Source organism: Eupeodes corollae, chromosome X (genome assembly GCF_945859685.1).
Source record: "Eupeodes corollae chromosome X, idEupCoro1.1, whole genome shotgun sequence".
Taxonomy (NCBI): Eukaryota; Metazoa; Arthropoda; class Insecta; order Diptera; family Syrphidae; genus Eupeodes; species Eupeodes corollae.
The window spans coordinates 2,491,605-2,511,750 of NC_079150.1; the positions used below are offsets into that span (position 1 = coordinate 2,491,605).

The window sequence follows — 20,146 nt, forward strand, 5'->3', positions numbered from 1 at the left end:
TCAGTGTAAATTTATTATTGAGTTTTAAGGATTTAGATCTTGGTTCTTACGAATAATAATAAGCTACTTTCATAGGATAGGATTTTTTTTACTTTGCAACACAAAATTTAATAAACATTATGGCTTAAGCAAACAAAATGTCTTCCTATGGCAATATTGTTTGTTTGAGATTTGAAGTTATTTCTTGACAATTTGTCCGCGGTTTTTATTTTCTGTTGTGTAGTCCTAGAGATAAAACCTATATACATACATTTATATACAAACAAACATATAGTTTATTATATTTATTATTATTGCGCACAAAAGAAATTCGGTGACTTTCAATTAAAAATAAAATAAAAGATACATCATAACTGTTAAAAAATTAAAAAACATTGATAAACCGTGTTCTATTATCAAAGACCCTCAAATCTAAGGGTCAAATAAATCGTAGTTTTATCTCAGTAGAGATGAGTTAGAACTCAACCAGGTTTCAATTTTTCAACAAGGATTTGACCGATAGAAAAAAAATTATAATTTATATTATTTAATCCCTCATTCGTTCTATTTTGTGATATAAAAAAGTTAAGTTATATTTTTTTTAAGTGACTAAAAAGCTTAATATTTAGACAGATCAAATTGATTGATGCTCATATTTATATTTTATTGTGATTATTTTTTCCGATTAACCTTTATAGACGAAAATCATAATACTCTCATGGTGGAAGTCGAATAGGGTGGCATCTAAATATTTTTCGTCAAATTATTTTCAGCTTGAAAACTTGCGAATTCTAAGAAGAAGAAAACAAGTGAATAACGATTTCGAGAAGGTTTTTTTTTAAGGTTCGATACATTTTTTGGTTTTGATGAGAAGAGGATTGTATAAGTCAAAGAAAGATGATGGTTTTAATGAATAAATTTGTTTCTGTCAAAGGAAGGTTTTTTCTTCAAAAGTTTTTCATTCTTAAAAATTATTAACATACTGAAGAATACTTTTTTTCTTATTGTAAGATATAATACAATAATGCTTTAAAAAGGAAGTCCCAAAAATATTGAAAAATTATAATTGATAAATTTTTAACAATAAATTCATATTTTAATTATAATTATTTTATTTTATTCAGAATAACTCCCATTTATTTTTAATTTTTTTCCAGTTATTTCATATTTTATTTTTTTATTTTATGACTATAGTTTTTGTTTATGATATTGTTTAAAAAATTATCCCAAATTTCTATGTATACATTTTTGTTTGGAAATTTTGTTCGAATTCGATGAATTTAATTTTTTTGATCGCTTTTGAATCAGTGGAACGTCTTCAATGTTCAATTAGACACAGTTAATGTCGCAAAGTGACTTCCGATTTTAAGAAAGGGATGAGCCGGCTAAGTTTTTAAGTGATAGCAACATTTGATTTTGATTCAGAGCTTTCCATCTGTGTAAGGTGATCAATTTAATTTAATATAAATTTTTCAGATAATAATTACTATGGACAAGTTTTCAAAAACACATTAAGCTAGCTACTCTACTCTGCTCTACTTCAAAAAATAGAAAGTAAAACAAATAAGTTTTTTGGACACAAATATATTTCATATTTATTTTTGAATAGTTAAATTCTTTTTATGTAAAGATATTTATTTTAATTTATGTTTTTGTCCTTATTACATTTGTATATGTATTAAAAACTATAAATTAATTTGTTGTGATAGAATAGTTGTCAACACATGCAACCCACCAGTGAATAAATATTTTTAAAATCTAAATAAAAAAAATTAATATTGCAATCAAGAAATCAAGTAAAGTATTTTCTTTCCAAATGTTCGAATTGTTAATACACCCACACCTGAAATCATTCAAAGGAAACAACTGCCTTTTTGCTAAAACGTCAATAGAGACAGAATAATCTCATATTTGAAAACTATGAATGAATGATTTTTGGGTATTGCCAAGGATATTTTGGGAATAAAATTAAAAAAAAAAAACTAAATGATGAGCAAAAATACAAAAACCAACTTCTTTTTTTTTTTAAATTGATTCAACTTATTTATAATATTCAAAGGTTGTTTCAATGAAAAGCATTAAGTATCAAGCTGTGTAAACTAAAATAAGTTAAATTTACTATTAAAAAAAACACAAATGTCTAGCAATTAATGTAATTTATCTAAAGAATCCACTTGCCGCCACAAAAAAGAGGAAATTCTCTTACTGATGAAAACAATTTTTTTCAGAAAAAATTATCACAGAATATAATTCTTAATATAAAGAGATTTGCATCAAATAAAACATACAAAATTAGCTAACGATATAAATTATGCACACAAATCGCATATTCGATTATACATTTTATTTTGAAATCTTTTAATGAACATTTCATATTATCAAATTTTGTTTTTATTGGACATTACCCTTAGTATTACGATTTAGAAAGGATTAGGATTTTGCATATATATATATATATACACACCAATAACAAACATACATATTAAGGATACCATTTTTTATTCATCATATTTTTTTATCTTAATTTTAAATTATGTAATTTTGAACATTTAAAAAAAATATAAAAAAAAAATTTAAAAAAACGATAGTAACTAAATAGTCACAAAACTGATATTTTTGGTATAAACAAAAACAAACTATAAATAAATACATTGTAACGCTGTGTTTAATTTGTTTGGGTTTTTCTATATAATAAAATAAAGCAATACATAGAAGTGTAAAATAAAAATTAAAAAAGTATTCAGTTCATTACTTTATTAATTGATAACAGGCTAGATATAGTAAGTATTTTTGATAAATATAGCTTTTTTATTTCTTCAGTCTTCAAATTAACATTTTTTTAATTCATTTGCGTCGAATTGAGAATAAGTTAAAAAAATACAATAGAAATAAAATTATGTCACACTTTAGGATCACAAACAAAAATATTTTACAAAATATATATTTTTATTTATATTAACAAAAAGAAAAATTAAACTACTCTGGGAATAGTTTTGGCAAAGAATATATTTTTGTATATAAGAAACCAGCTTAAAAGTTAAGCTTTTATTTTGTTTTAGTTTAAGCCAAATTTGAGTTTTCCGAAGTGAAAACAATGCTTTATAATATTCAATGTTTTTGTTTTTTGATTCTATTTTTATTTGGACTTGGACTCAATCACTGCACTTAGTGGTTTTCTTGTTTTGTTCCCTAAGAGTAATTTGTCTCTTTTTCGTAAAGCAAAATTATATCAAAGAGAACTCCAAATCGAAACTCTCTGAAGCTAATTATAGATTTTAATAGCTTTCTCTAAATAATTGTACCGGGTGCGTTTTTGAGATTTGTTAACATGCTCAAGTCCAAAAAATGGTAATGGTGATCCACCTAATAACGTTAAAAAAAATATTTTTCATCAAAAAATAAACAAGTAAAACAAAAAGAAATTATTTCTGGTAATCTTAAGCAGAGTGACCTAACTGGTTTTTGCACTTTTTAGAGCATATCAAAACATTACTATTTTTATGAAAAAACGTCTCAGTTAGGCCAGTCTGCGTCTATGTTCCCACTACATGACATTGCTTTAAAGCAAGTAGTTATGTAAGCAATAAATTAAACATTAATTCATCGTTAAATTTTACCTTGTGTAGCATGTTTAAAAATGTCCAAATTTATGGTAAGATTGTCATCAACGATATATTCGGTTCGCCCCAATGCAACAGTAGCAAATTTAAACTAAAAAAAGTATATATTTATTTAAGTCCAGCTCTCGTTTTTATTATCACTTAATATCTGATTATTTACCTTTTCCCATTCCTTTTCGGGAACATTAAGTTTCTTTTGTATACGTTCCTTCAAATCACTGTATGGTTCTCCATATCGGGCTTTTATAAAAAATGGTGTACCAAACGAACTATATATGTCCTTGCTAAAGTGTGCTACTGGAATTAACATTTCTGTATCCATCAAGAGTATTTCATCACGAGGTATCTCTTCGATACGATAAATTTTATGGTGTGATTGATTGGCCATTGAATCCGGAGGTTGGAGAGCTAACAACAAAATTTTTAAATTGATATTTGTTCATAAAGTTCTTTTCATCTTACATTCTAGTGTTGTATCTTCACGAGGCCGTGGTAAAAGTTTATGGTTAGCCACTTCCACCATACGTAATTTTCTGGTACTTTCTTCACCGAATTGTATCTGTTTAGCTGCTTCTTCGAGAAGATTTTTAATAGTTCCATTTTTATTTGGATACAAAACTAGTTCACGCTCTTCTTTAAGATTTGATGAAAGCTATTATTTTGAAAATAAAATACAATGATAATGAAAAACTTATTTTTTGAATAAGCGAAAATGTATATCCAAAAAACCAATCACTGCAAAAAAAACACTCTAAAGGATCAAAATTAAATGTATTCAAATTAGTCGTTTCTTCATAATTTAAATTAAATCTGGAACGAACTTTTAAACTATAGTCGCAAATGCATCAAGAGCATAATCTATAAAACCTTTATCATATTAACAAGAGTGTAAACAAAGGCAAGCAGAGAGATATTTGTTCATGATTATTCGTGATATTATGGAGATAACATTCTTTCTACAATTTTTATGAGAAGATGAAAAACAGGCCGGCAATTATAGTGCTTCTACCAAAATCCATAATTGTCTTCTGCCTGCATTTGGGATCGAATTAACAAAATTAATGGTATTCCACATCTTTTAATACATGTGTATGGTGCAAGATGCAACAAGCATCCCTACTTCACAACTACCCTTAGGGTTCATTTCCTCGACTGGTTTCTTACAAAAAAACAAACAGAACAAATGAAATGCTTATTTTAAAATATTTTCTCTATTTCGATACTTATAGAGATTCTAAGTTAATTTCTTGTAGCTTTGGCCACATTTATTAGAAATTAGATATTATTTTGACTTTTTATACGAGCAATGAAATAGTAGTGGGTACTGAAATTAAGTATACATTTGAGTTGATTAAAATACAAAAGCTTTTGTAAAATAAAATGCAGTGCTAAAAGGTAGTATATATACCTACTTTGTTTTTAAATACAAAAATCTGATTTATTTATTCGCAAATTTATATTTTTTCGTTTAATAAATGATACAACTAGATTTTCAAGAGCAATGAAATAATAGTGTGACACTAAAAAATAAAATATTTGAAAAAATATCGGTATATTTCAAAACATTCTTTTAAATAAACTTAATACTTCGTAGCATGACCATGACTTTTGATAACGGCTTCAGAACGCCTTTTCATGGAATCTACAAGGCCTTGACATCTCTTTGATTGTATAGTCTACCACGCGTGATGAATTACAGAACAAAGTTCGTTGTTGTTTTTTGGCTTAGCATCCCATAATGCTTTCGTAATGTCACAGGTTTTCTATTGAATTGAGGTCGGAAGATTGAGCTGGCCAATTCATAACCTTAATTCCATTGTCGAGAAACCATTTCTTAGCCAACTTACTCGTATGCTTTGGATCGTTATCTTGCTGAAATATCCATTTCAGCGGCATGTCATCTTCAGCAAACTGCAGCATAGTATTCTGCAGTATTTCGACGTAAGCGTGCTTGTCCATTATGCCATCGATTTTATGGATTGGACCCACACCTCTGTAGGAAAAGTAGCCCCAAACCTTAATACTAGACCCGCCATGTTTTACCGTCTTAATGGTGTATCTTGGATCATATTCAGTATTAGAGGCGCCTTACATACTGACGGGAGCCTTTACCTCCATATAAAATAATTTTGGATTCACCAGTCCATAAAATATTCCTTCACTTGTCAGTGGCCCAAGTGAGATGTTCCTTGGCAAATTGAAGACGTCGGGTCACATGACTTTTCTTCAAAAGTGGCACCTTGCGGGGGTTGCGAGCATTCAATTTATGCTCTCGTAGACGAGAACTTACAGTCACTACTATTTCATTGCTCGTAGCTGTGTATCAAATGAACCGTAAGAAAACATAGAGCGCTAGACAGTTCGCGTGTTTAGTAAAAGATTAACAAGAGATTTTTTTGAGAAACAAACAAATTGCAAGCTTTGCAACGTTTTATAAAACTTGTGGTTAGGTTTTATAACATAATTTATAATTTATTTTTAAAACAATGTCGATTTTTTGTTCTTTTTTTGACTTAATTTATAGGTTTAACTTTGGCAAAAAAAAGAACAAAAAATCGATATTGTTTTAAAAATAAATTATAAATTATGTTATAAAACCTCGGTTCGTTTCGCATGTAAAACTTTTGCTGTTCAGGTTTAGTGTAGATTTTTTTAATTGACGTCAAAAGATTAATAAAATGCTAGTTAATATTTTAAAATCATAGATCATAGCTTACCCATTGACATTTAAATTGTCTCTTGTTTTCCAATTCATGAATATTCATTGACAGTCTTTGATAAAAGAGTTTCTTTGGTGTTCTGGGCTTGGTAAAGCATAAAAGATCCTTAATAGTACAATCATACAAGCAACGTAATGCATTCCCTGGAGTGTCTTTGTAGTTTCTTTAAAAAAGTAATACAAAGTAACATATATTATGATTAATATAGAAAGTGAACAAGCAAGAAAAGAACCTACGGAATGCATTTAAAAAATTGAATTCTGTTAGGGTCGGTGTTTATACGGAGTGCCACAGCTTGAGCCATTTGATCATAAGTATTGCGATTTGAGAGTTCCAAAAGAAATCTAAAATAAAACAATTTCATTAATGAGAACTGAAGCACTACAAAATAAAGTAAAAACTCACCCTGGATCATTGGGATTGCTTTTGTCGCAAAAAGTCAATTCAATGCGTGACTGTAAGTCTCGAAAATAATCTTCAACCGTGGGTAGCTCTAGTTTTTCATCGACATGTTTCTTTTCGAATATCAATATATTTCCATGCAAACTATCATGATTGGATAAATTAAGAGCCCTGTCAAGAGTTTCGGCTTGATTTGACAAACGTTGCATTGGATTCGGTCCACATTCTTCATAGACAGTCAATTCGGTGGTTGGATCGAATCCAAGAAGTAAATTAACCTGTGGAACTAAGTCACTCACTCTGAATGACAAAGCATATTGTCCACAGTTAAGATAATGCAAACGTTTATTAGTTGGATCGTAGTATTTGAAAAATAGTAAGATGTCACGTTTTCGTTCAAATACCGGCAATGGTCCAATATGCAATGGACTAGCAAGCTCAAGAAAAATAACCCAAGGTCCTTGCAGCTCTATGACACTGCTGAGTGGCCTATTGTATTCTTCAGCAATGCTAAAATAAGTAAATCTCTGAACCTGGGATCGCTGAGCCAATGGCCAAATTCGAATACGATTTTCCTGGACACTGAACGCCTGTAGAAGAGTTTGAACCAAATCGGCTACAGTTTGAGTTTTCTTTAGCTTAAAAGCTCTGACGGTAACTTTTTCTAAATCGAAAATCTCAGTACCCTGATTACCTTCAAAGTATTCCTCGAGAATTACATGGATTGCTACAAACAATCCAGCTTCGGCACGATCCTTACGACGAACTTGTTCCATACGTTTTTCCTCATTTAAACGTTCCACCAAATCAGAAGGAATATCATTCTCTGTAATTTCTTCAAGAACGCGTGGCAGTTCAGACACGCGAATATACACCAACATGTAGGCATTGCTGCAGTTCTTTGCATTGGCAATTTCATCTTCAGCCCCGCCATAATTCTGTTCAATAGCTTCGATTTTGGTGCAACTTGAGACGACGTCATCGTCAAACTTGCACCATTTACCTTCGGCATTAGTATTTATATAGACAACATAATGACCGCCATGATTATCACCCGAATGAACTAGGACTGCATGCAATTTGTATGTAGCTGGAGTGGACTCCTTCTCTGCCAAATAGCTGTCTAAATTTATCTCATCGTAAAACTCAAAGCGGTCATTGAATTTAACAGAATTATCTGTAAATGGATCGTATTGGAATCGCATTAAATGCAAATGCAAAACCGGTGGGAATGAGGTGAAAATTACACCTTTTTCAGCTTCCTGTAAACCATGAATACCAGCGTCGTATTTATTATCGCCTTCCAGAGTCTCTGGATCGATGTAGTCATGGAACGATTCATAAATGTTCTTCTTGTTCTTTATATTAAGTTGAATGTCATAAAAAGTCTCACACCGGGTGCTATTGCAATCTACATTCTTACACTTGATGTACGAAGACATTTTACCTTCGAATAGATGAGGCACTGTTCCCTCAACGCAGGTGCCCTTCATCTTAGATTCCAATTTGTCTAGCAACACACGCAAAAATTCTTGAACGTCATGCTGCATAAATGAATCCAACGTCTCCCATCCAAAACTTTTAGTCAATTTTTTAGTGCCAACTGGTTTATCGGCAAATTGTAAATCATGAAAAACTCTTTGCAATGCTAGACCTACGCTTTTCGAACTGTCATCTGCCTCAGTCGGCATTTTGTAAACAGACTTTCTTAACTGACAAGTAAAATAGAGTGTTTGAAGCAATGAATTCATGTAGCAAGTTGCTCCCTGATTTTTTAGTCCTACATAACCAGTATGTTTTTTTGAATCCCAAAATACCCCGTGTGGAGCTTCTGCCATAACATGAACCTCTAATACAATACAATCATTTTGAACATAACCCTTTTCCGGATTGAATATATCATTCCAGGCTATGAAAATTGAAAATCCCCAATCGTTTTCCTTGCTGTAGAAGAGATGCTTGATTTTCTGTACAAATGCCTCTTGTCCGGCCTTAAAGGATTTTAAACGCAATTCTGCCGAAGCATTACATGACCATGTTGTCGAATCACTCTCACCGTTGCACTGCAAAAAGAATCCCAACGACTTAGTTTCAGGTTGATTGCGCGCATTGCGAACCATGACCATAATTCGCCAGGGTAAATTACGCACATAAGTCGGGGGTGATAATTCGGTTTCTTTTAATTTAGAAATGTTACGTACGACGTATGAAAAAGTGGCTTCAGAGCGAACTTCATCTTCCAACTTTGGTCCTGTCATGGACGTTGACTGTTCAACATCATCTTGCCGCTGCTCTTCGACAACGTCGGTAACAGTGTCTTCTTCGTCACCCTTCAGCGGTGAAGTAGTTGTATCCATGCTCGCTAATAGTTCATTTGATATAATTGAATTAACGACGATTGGTGATGCGGGTTGCATATTCGCATCATCATCAACGTCAGCAATTTGACGTGTTTCGGCATCCTCTTCACCTTGTGGCTTTTCCAGGAATGCCAGTGGCTCGAGAACATCTGGCTGCTCCTCACGATGCTGCTCCAGATTATCATCTGCTGGTTCTGGACTATCTGGTGGTGTTTCAGGAGGTGTTGGTGGCTCAGTAAGTGGGGGGATCAGCATCGTATTATCAGCTTCTTGAGTATCCATAGCTTCTTCTTCACACCCGTCAGTGGCTAATTCAACCTGCCTATTTGGAATCCTGATTGTTGTTGATGTAACAACTGTTGGTTCTGTTATTTCAGTAGAAGAAGCCGAAGTTGTCATAGCAAAATTTCCAACATTATTAGAGTCCATTGCTTCAGTTAATACTGTTGTTATATATGATGTAGCTGATGCTACTGTGTCCGGTGCTACTATTGCTGCTGCTGTTGTAGTTGTTGTATTGTTTGTTGTTTCAACTGATGATGTTGCGGTAAGGGGACGGGCAGCTAATTGCAATACTAATTCCACTATAGTATTGATTTCTTCTTGAACAATATCGTCGCGAAGATCAATACCTAGCTGTAGACTAATATTTTCGTAAAGGGTATCGACGTCGTCGTCACCGTCCCCTTCGCCGCGTTGGCCCACGCCGTTTGCTGTAATATTGTTATCGGGCAGTGTGCTGGATTTCTTTATTCCTTCTGCTTCTTATAATGTATGTATTATTATTTTCCTCCGTTGGATTTTCTGACGAAGTGATTAATTTAGGTTTTCTGAAAATTTTATTTAATATTGAAAAAAACCATATTATTATAAATTGAAAAATGGAGGTGTTAACAAAATTCAAATTCATGTTCTGTGCGAACGTTCTATTACTCTCGCATCTAAACTCATACATTTTTGTTAAAGTTTTTATCCTTCCTCGACCAGTTACAATAAAATTTGTAAAACTGAATAAGAGAATGGGTAAAGTTGCTTTGATATTGTTACTATGAAAAGCTGGTTGCGAAAACTAAAGTGCTCTACAACTTTTATTCCCAAAAACTTAGTATTTAGGAAAAAAACTAAATCTGCATTAATTTCCGTAGTTGCTGATTAAAAAGAAAAAAATGATTGTAAAAGGAAAATAGCTGCAGTATTCCTTGAAACTTAAAACGGTGATATATCAACAAAAGAATTGTTTATGGTTTAAACTACATTCATGGAATAGAAAACAAAGGGGCCCGCCATTGACTCTTATGTTTTTACACTAGAGGAAAAAATTAAGACAATAATTCTAAATGCTTTGAGTTTTTTCTAAGCTTTATTCTCCAAAAAATGGGAAAAGGTTTAAAAACTCAAAGTATCTATCTTTGGGATTTTATGTTGAAACAATTTTTCAAGCAATTTATTTTGCTCAATACTAATGAATACCGTACAAAAATGATTTTAGAATTTTTAGTCATAATTATACTTAAAATTTAGGTGCAGTTCACAGACTAAAATACGTAGTAATAAGACCTTGAAGCTACACTACACAATATGGTATATTTTTTTTATATTGTACGCGCACTCAAGAGCATATGAATACCCTTATAATGATTACACACAGTGCGAGTAATTAGGAAGGGAGGATAGGATTTGAATGGAAATACCGATGCACATTGGTTTTGAATGCCTGCACATTGTAATGAGTGGGAAATATTGAGTCTGGTAAAGCATTCCACATTCGTGTAGTGCGACTAAAAAAAGGAACCTCTGTACTTTACAGTACGACAGAAATTGGGCTCAAGGGTAAACTGAAGGGCATTCCTAAAAGAACGAGTATTACGGTTGAATTGTTTGAGGGGAGGAATGCAGTTAGCACTTGGCTAAGTGGCAAGTGAGCACATAAAGTTATTCGAGTTTTTTTTTAATTTATTTTAGTATTTTAGAAGTAAACAAATAAATAAACTTTTCTGCGTGGGAATAGACCATATAGAATTGACCATGTCCAATTCCAATCCACAATTCAACATTGTTTGACCTTGTGACGAGCGAATTGGAAATTGCAGTCGTCTGAATGGAATGGTTAAGCTTGAAGGGATCATTGGAATTCGTAGCAGGACGACAACTTCACCTCTAATTTTTTTTCTTTTAGGTGGCGCAACAACCAACCATTCCTGTGTGCGAGTAAAGTTGTCAGGGATTTAGGGGACCTACAGTTTTAAGCCGAATCCGAACGGCTAATTTGATAAAGCACTATTCATGACAAGAATTCCGCTTGGAGGATTTGTCAATTCCTCGCAAGAGGCAGTACCCGTGAAAACTTTTTGTTTGTTTTATTTAGTTGACACAAGCAGGGATTGAACCCAAGACCTCTGGCGTGACAGCCCTACACACTAGCCACCACGCCACGGGTACTACTCACCTCCAAATTTGCCGTTTAAAATTGTAGCGTTAAGAACATTACCAATCATTTTTTGTGTGACTAATCTTTTACCGTGGCATAGCTTATGTGGATTTGAATTCCGAAACAAAATGATAAGTGAACCAAATTTGAATCACAAGATATGTTGTGGTAAACCTGTTAGATCCAACGAATTCAAACATTTAACAGGATAGTTTTCTTCGTTAAGATCGGTAACAGTGTCCATCGATTTGAACAATATCGCATTACTGGAAGATGATACCGACTTTCAAACGAATACAAACAAAATTCATTGATATCTGTTTAGGAGGAATTCAGTACAGGGGCCCTACTATGTTACTCGATTCTACAATGAAATTGCTCGAATTCAAAAAATTGGTACTATGTATCTCTTTGACTACCTTCGAACCAACGAGAATCGAATAGTTCTGGTGAATAGTTCTTATGAACTTTCGAATAAACGAGGAACTACGTAATTCGAAAGAAGAATTCAAAACAAGAGCAAAATCATACATAGTAGGGCCCCTGTCTAGTAGAAGATAAGATACTAAGATATTTCTATACGCAGCATATTTACATTCCACAAACTTTTATATAATATTTACTGTTTACAATGAGCTAAACCATAAATAAATGATTGTTCGGATGAATGTACGATGGCACATAAAAAATCTTTGGAGGCTTTAGACAGAACCTTAAAAGATCTACGATACAATAATATCATATTTGATGGTGCATTGATTTTATTAGCAGGAGATTTTCGTCAAACATTGCCAGTGATTCCACGATCAACGCCAACTGATGAATTCAATGCATGTCTAAAGTACTCCAATTTGTGGAAACATGTCAAAGTGCTTCATTTAAGCAAGAATATGCGTGTCGAGTTGCAAAATGACCAATCTGGAAACATATTCTCTAAACAACTCTTTCACATAGGTAATGGAAAATTTCCTATAGACATGTTGACTGGCTGCATTAACTTTTCTCAAAGTTTTTGTCAGTTAACGCAATCAAAAGACGAACTTATTCAGAAGGTGTTTTCAGATGTTTCTCAAAATTACAGAAACTATGATTAGTTGAGCGAACGAGCTATATTGGCTGCAAAAAACATTGATGTAAATTAATTGAATTTAAAAGTTCAAGAAAAAAATTACAGGTGAATCGGGGATATATAAATCAGTAAATTCGGCTACTAACCAAGATGATGTAGTCAATTATCCACTGGAATTTTAAAACTCGCTGGATTTGCCAGGATTGCCGCCTCACAATCTTTAATTAAAGGTTGGATCAATAGTTATAGTGTTGCGAAGTACCGCGTCTTTGCAACGGTACACGGTTAGCGATAAAAAAATACTAAACAACCTGATAGAAGCAACTATACTCAAAGGAAAGTATAAAGGAGGAGATGTTCTTCTACCGCACATCCCAATGATTCTGACTGATGTGCCATTTGAGTTAAAACGACTACAGTTTCCAGTGTGCGGCTTGCTTTCGCTATGACCATAAACAAGTCCCAGAGACAATCATTAAGTGTTTGCTGTATTAATCTAGAAAACGCATGTTTCTCACATGGTCATTTGTATTATGTTGTCTGTTCCCAGATTTATTTGACTATGCACCAAGTAATCAAACAAAAAACATCGTATATCAGAAAGCATTACAATGGTAATAAAACTGATTTATATTAATAATTATGATTCACATGATTAACAATAAAGCGATTGCTGACTTTTAAATCCTTATATATATTTTATTTATAATTTTTTGTTCACAACGCCCTAGCACCAGGTCCTGTTCAGGAGAATTTTCAGCCACGACTATTAAATACGTAGGAACAAAAAACTGCCACATTATAAATCTTTATGACAGGACGAAGACTGTCGGGTCCGCTAGTATTACATAAAATATACATTTTCAGTTGAATATAGATGAAAGTGATTATAGGTATAAAAAAAGATACTTCATAAATTTAGATAGCCCCAAAAAGCCTTAAATATTTACGTGTTTTCTAATGCTATCTAGTTTTTCACGGGTATTGCCTATTGCGAGGAATTGACTTCTTTCTCAAACTAGCCGTTTGGAATCGGCTTAAAACTGTAGCCACAACCCCCTCCATTCCTGACAAAATTACTCGCAAAAAGGAATGTAAGTCATTGGACCCTAGTTCTCAAAGGACTGTAGCGCTACCTAATTTGTTTATATTTAAGAAACCTTGTCGACCAGTGTAATGACAAGACAGACAATTTAAATGTCAAATAATTGTTTTTAAGATATTTAAGGATCATGGATCATTTTCTATCATTGTACCATAAGTTGGTTCATATATCGAAAATAATTTTGTATGTTGGTGTTGGAATTAGTTTATAAATTGGTTGAGAAATAAAGATTATTTCAATTGAAATTCATACCTACACACACTTTTAATTAGTAAATTAAGAACTCTACCAATTGGGCGATTTCACTGCTTCATACTTGGTTTAATTTTATAATTAAACAAAAACATAAGCATTACAATACAAAACTTTTTATTTAATTTTACAGTTTAACTAAATGTTAAATGTTTTAGACTTAGTAGACAAACTACAAAGGGGAGGTATAAAAAAAAGAATACAAAAGACAAATTAAAATGAATTACAAACAAACCTATTCGCCCTGGGAGGAAAGGAGATATCCATGTTCTTATAAAAATTGTTTTTTGAGACGATGCCGAAAAATGGATGAAAACAAAAACAAATTCTTATGCAGCAAACATTACAAAAACAAATTACGCTTAAAACCGGGGGGAGGAGGGTGGTGAAATTCACAAATGCAATAGCCAGAATGAAAACAAAAATTAATTCGATTTCTTTACCAGTTACAAATGAAATGAAACTTAATTCTTACAATAAATAAAAACATTAGCAAAAAGACTAATTAAATTATGATACTCACTTTAATTTAATTTATTTGCTTAATTTTAGTAACTAGCACTTAAATTTTTACACACAAAACACGATTGGAGCAGAAAACAGAGAAAAGAAATAAAAACATGAAAATTGCATTTAACGTAGTAAAAACTTTTATAGTTTACTTTAGGTCTTGATAACGTCCATTAATTAACCGATTTTGTATAACATTCATGAATTACTATAATATTTAATTGCAAATTATTTTTATTTTCCTATCCGAGCAGCCGAAGTAAATGAGTTACGATTCCCGTTTTATTTTGTTGATGTTGTTGTTGGATAATGGATAGCCGCCGCAAGGAACGTTGCAAAATGTGAACTATGTTGAAGAAAGATCTCATACCTTTCTACGTTTTACCCCCCAAAATCCATTTGCGTATATTATTTTCGTTTGTTTTTCATATAACCAAAGAGACTCCTTGTGAAGAGAAAAGCTGTCAGTCTGATGTTCCTACAAGCTAAAACGTCAAGTTAAACGTTTTTAATTAAATTCAACCTTAGTAATAAATTATTCTTAAATATAGTTATAATTATGTCTTGACCAAATTATGTTTATTATGATTCTTAAAAAATACTTAATAAGAATCTTCAAGTCTATAATTTTGTTGAAATTCCAGTATTCACCTCAAAAGAATGGTCATGTACTGTTTGCAATCCGATAGACTATCAGAGAGATTTTAGTATCGAATATGTTTGCGAACGCCCAAAATAAATAGGTAATGTCATTAGCGTAAAATTTTAAGTTATTAATTAAAATTTAAAAACCATTTTTAGCAACTTACTAAGCTTAAAAGTTGATTTACCTAATTTTAAACGATTTTAACATTTTACTATCTCTTAACAATTCGCTAAACATAAAATCACGGAATGGCTACTTTAACTTTTAGCAATTTGACATCTTTACAATTATTCTTATAAAAGCAGGGGGTCATTCCATAAAACGATTGACATTGATAACTAAGAACATTGAAGTAAAAACGTCACTGCATGGTTTGGTTTTAATACAAATACTAGGATTACGAATAAAATTAAGAGAAGAATCAGACCTTGTGTCTATTCCAACCAATATTAAAACCTTCCCTAATTGCCTTTATAATGAAACTAGACACAATAAATTTGTGGTACTACGTATATACTTTCAATATTAAGATTTGCTGTACCTATTAAAACTATGGGGGTGGTATCGGTCTTGCATAAAGTACTAATCCAAAATTGTTTGACGTTTGTTGTCTAAACGTCCAGTATTATACAGTATTATGAGATACATTATTTTAACAATACAGCATTTTGGGCTCCAGTATTTTGAAATACAAAATATTAACCATACAGTTTTATGACCATACAGTATCATACAGAATTTTGATCAAACGGTATTTTAAAATTCAACATTTTGACCCGCTTACACTTTAAACATCTCATACAGAATAGTTTGCCTTGCAAAATTGAAATCTTGGAACTATCGTTTTTGACAATACACAAAATTACCAAAAACATTATTTTTGTAGTCCAATCCTATATTTTGCTTTTTTCACCACTCATATCTATTCACCTATAATTAATCTGAGAGAATTCACCTCGGTACTCAAAGTACTATAGGTTCTCTTTAGAAAATGGTGTAAGTTCACCAAATCTAAGAGCACTTTTTTAGGATTATGTGTGCATTAACTTTTTTGTATAGCAATGCAAAAAATGGAGTTTTAATACTCAAGTATAGATGGCCCTGTTAAAAGGTTGAGGGGTAAGGGTATGTTCTGACCTCGTTTCTTTTTCACTTGTAATAACATACATTTACAACACAATATCTAAAAGAAAAATTTAAAATTCCGAGTCTCTCTGTACTTCAAAGGGCTGCAAATAGGCTTAAAATTAAAAAAAAAACGATTTTATTTTTTAGACTATTGAAGCATTTTGAAATTCGAAAGAATTTTTACCATAACTAATAGTATTTATATAGAATTCAACTTCCAAAATTTTATTTTTCAACGGCATGTCTTAGAGCTTTTATTTGAAATGGTTTTTTTTCTCTCTTTACGCTAAAAGCTCCACTGAAAATTGGGAGTATTATTTTGGGTGCAAGTATTCTTACAAGCTCATAAAAAGCTCCTTGAAAGCTGGTTTGAAAAAAGTAACCATAAAAATACATTTGTAACCAGTACTGTTCCCCCGGCAACTCTGATCAGTACGATACAGCTAGCTCAAGAAAGAAATGTTTTTACATCATTAAATTTATAGATTTAATAATTTTGGTTTATATAGAAGTTAAATATATTTTGTATTTTATAATTCTTAATCGTGAAGAACTGTACGCACATTTGTATTTTTCTATTTTCCGGACGGAAATTCGTTTTATTGGACAGCTAATACTTTTAGGTGTATTTATAATTCGTTCAATAGTAAAGTTAAAAATTCTTAATATATACTTAAAATCTAAAAACTTAAACTAGACTGAAAAATTTTAAATTGCAATTTATACTTTTTATATTAACCCTTGGTGAATTAATACAAGAGTAAAATTTATAATAGATTTCAATTAATTGATTTAAGGGGCTATGTACACCATAGTTTGGTCTGCTAAAATAAGTATTCATTGGTTTCTGGAGCCTTATACTTGAATCACTAAAAGTAAAGTTTAACCAAGAACTGATGGTGATGAAATTCGTCCGTTTATTATTAGAACAATAAAACAAAACTGTAAATACATACTATAATTTATAATATAATAATTTATTAGAGAAAGTCTGTCTGAATAAGGCGGCAATGTTTGAATGTCATGAAACCACGGAAGGGATCGTAGACAAAAACGCAAACATCTTTTCTGAATGGCTTCGAGTCTTGTGAGGTGTACGGCGTAATAAGGTGACCATACTATACAAGCATATTCCAGGACTGGTCTCAAAAATGAAACAAAAAGTAATTTCAAAACATATGGATCTAGGAAATCACGGCCAAATCTCCTAATAAAACCCAGAACTCTATTTGCTTTTTTAACTATGAAGTTAATATGTTCATTGATTGTTAGTTTAGGATCTAAGACAACATCTAAATACATTGTATACTCTACTTAAAGGACACGAATCAAACATGTAACTAAAAACGATTGGAACTTTTTTGCGTGTAAAACTCAAGGTTTTACATTCGTCAACATTTAAAACAAGACGATTATTATTGCACCATTCCCTGAATAATATTAAGTCTTCTTGCAAGAGAAGACAGTCAGATGTAGAGTTATTTTTTTTTTATTATTTTAATGTCATCAGCATATATTAGGACAGACGAATTTTGTATGATCGAAACCAAATCATTTATAAATAAAACAAATAGAATAGGACCAAGGTGACTACCCTGGGGGACACCAGAATTCACAACAAATGAACTTGAACACTCATTACACTCATGTTCAAAATTAAAACAAATCTTTCCATAGATTTGTGTTCCAATGTCACACTATTCCAATGACAGATTTGGATTTCAAATTTTCTTACAACGACTTGCCAATAAAATTTCAATGATGTAAACCAATGATAGCTTTAATTGGCTCCTAAACTGCTATAGATTTTGTATACAAAAATGCCATCTGAACAATACCAAAATTGGAACGCTAAAAACAAAATGGAATTTTGTTTTCATTTTGTAGTTAGCTGCTCAATAAGAATTTAATTTCAGCTATACAATTTTTGAAACGTATTTACGAAACAAATTTAAGGCGCCAGTTGTAGCTATCATTGGTTTTCATCAATGAAACCAATCATTGGAGTTTTTTTTGACTGACAGGTCATTTATAGCTATTATTAAAAATGTTTCATGATTGAAATCTACCAAATAATTTTTACTGACAAAAATCTGTCATTGTTAATATGTGAAATTGGAACACAAATCAGTGGAACGATTCGTTTCACTTTTATACATAAAAGAGATTATAGAGAAATATAAAGGGCAATTACATTTTTTTTCTCAAAAAAAAAAATCTTTGTGTTATTTCCGATCGATCAGTATATAATTTTGCTTTCAAAAACTTTAATGTGACCAATGTTTATTACACTGTTTTTTTTTGTTGCATAAACAAAACAATACTTTTTAAAGGATAATTTTAATCTCGCCTTTAAATTTTTCTTAACATCAGGTTTTTAAAATATGCCCCTTTAAAAATTCTAAAAACAACCAAAAACAGGTTTTTTTTTTAGTTTAAGTTAGCTTAGAATACCTCTTAATAATAAATTGTATGAAGATTTTGAAGAGTACAAATCTTTCTCTTAAAAATACAATCTTACTTGGTTTCGGGAAATTCTCATAGGTTATGAGAAAAACCTGAATTTATAGGTTTGGGAAATACGTTTTGGACTTAATTTTAAGTGCTAATTACGAATCCAAACTCTTATTTTAACTAAGTTTTAAAAATACCCGTTTTCAACATTATATTTAATAATATTTCAAAAACTATAAACATGTAATACAATTGTTTAGACAACAGATTCGTTACAACAACATAACTTACTTTCGAACCGTTCTGCATTTTTCTGTTGAAAATCATTTTAAAATAAATGGTTTATTGTTTCTATTAATTAGATTTTTGTAGGACAGGTTAAATCTAACAACTTTTAAAAATTTCTTTCGAATACTATGTGAAATAATAAAATTTTTTCAACTGTATATTGAACAGGATCATAGATTTGGATTTGGAAACCCTTCTCGGATTTTATTCAAATAAAATGCACGACTGGGTAGCACTAACTTGCTCCTGTATGCAAAGAGTCTGTTTAAAGAACCTATATAAGATTTAAAAATATACTTGTTAAATAAGTTTGACTTCAAAGATATAAATGCCATTTGAGTTGTCAAAAAAACCGCGTGATTCATCCCAAGACACAACTCATCCTAGGACAACTGATTCCGGAAATGAAAAATACTTTTAAGCATACTTAACGAAACCAATTGTTTGTATATTCAACTAGTTTGTTCAAAGCTTTTTCCTTTCCTTTGGATAGCTTTATGTTGATTTCATATTGGAAGAACCAGGATGGAAAATAAATAATCTGAAGATAAGAAAGAGGAAGAACATATATGTTCAAATTTTAAAGCGATCGCCTATTGGTTGTGTAGTTAGACAGGTGTCTAAAACGAATAAAGAATATTGGCGTGCTCAGCCATGTTTATGATGATAATGAAGGAATGTTATTGGCAGGTAGAAGATACTTACTACAATCCAATCACATTCCCTCTTTTATACAAGTTTTCAGTGCAAACAGGGGGGTATTACACTCAGTTTATTTTGTTCGTTAAAGTTTAAAAAAAAAAACAAGCATACGAACAGGTACAAGAAATTGCTATTCATGTGCTGTTTACAGTCAGGCTCTTATGCGTTTTGGATTTTAAGTCATGAAGTGACACGTAAGCAAAAGTTGTAGAGATTTTACGTAACACCTATACAGGTATAATGTGCATACATACGTTGAAAAAGTAATTCTAACACAAAATACATACACTCTTTCTGGCCCGTTACTTAAACTTGTACCAAGTATTTCTTCTTTTATATTGGCGAAGGCCAGTAAAATTTGTGTGAAACAACCTTATTCGTAATATTTTAAAATCATATATACAAAGGTACCAAGATAATACTTCTTGATAGACACTTTCAAATAGATTGTTGATTAAATACTCGTATATCATATTTGTTAAT

General features: G+C 31.5%; 1 protein-coding gene across 1 annotated transcript; it reads right to left on the reverse strand.

The window, feature by feature from the left end:
• Positions 1–1,947: 1,947 nt before the first annotated feature.
• LOC129953263 (ubiquitin carboxyl-terminal hydrolase 7-like) lies at positions 1,948–14,775 on the reverse strand. Its single transcript, XM_056066263.1, has 9 exons — positions 14,598–14,775; positions 14,459–14,496; positions 6,725–9,911; positions 6,556–6,663; positions 6,317–6,482; positions 4,062–4,251; positions 3,760–4,007; positions 3,597–3,690; positions 1,948–3,342 (listed from the first exon to the last, which is right to left on the reverse strand). The coding sequence occupies exons 3-9, from the start codon at positions 9,508–9,510 to the stop codon at positions 3,242–3,244; spliced, it is 3,693 nt and encodes a 1,230-aa protein (XP_055922238.1). The 5' UTR covers positions 9,511–9,911; positions 14,459–14,496; positions 14,598–14,775; the 3' UTR covers positions 1,948–3,241.
• Positions 14,776–20,146: the final 5,371 nt, after the last annotated feature.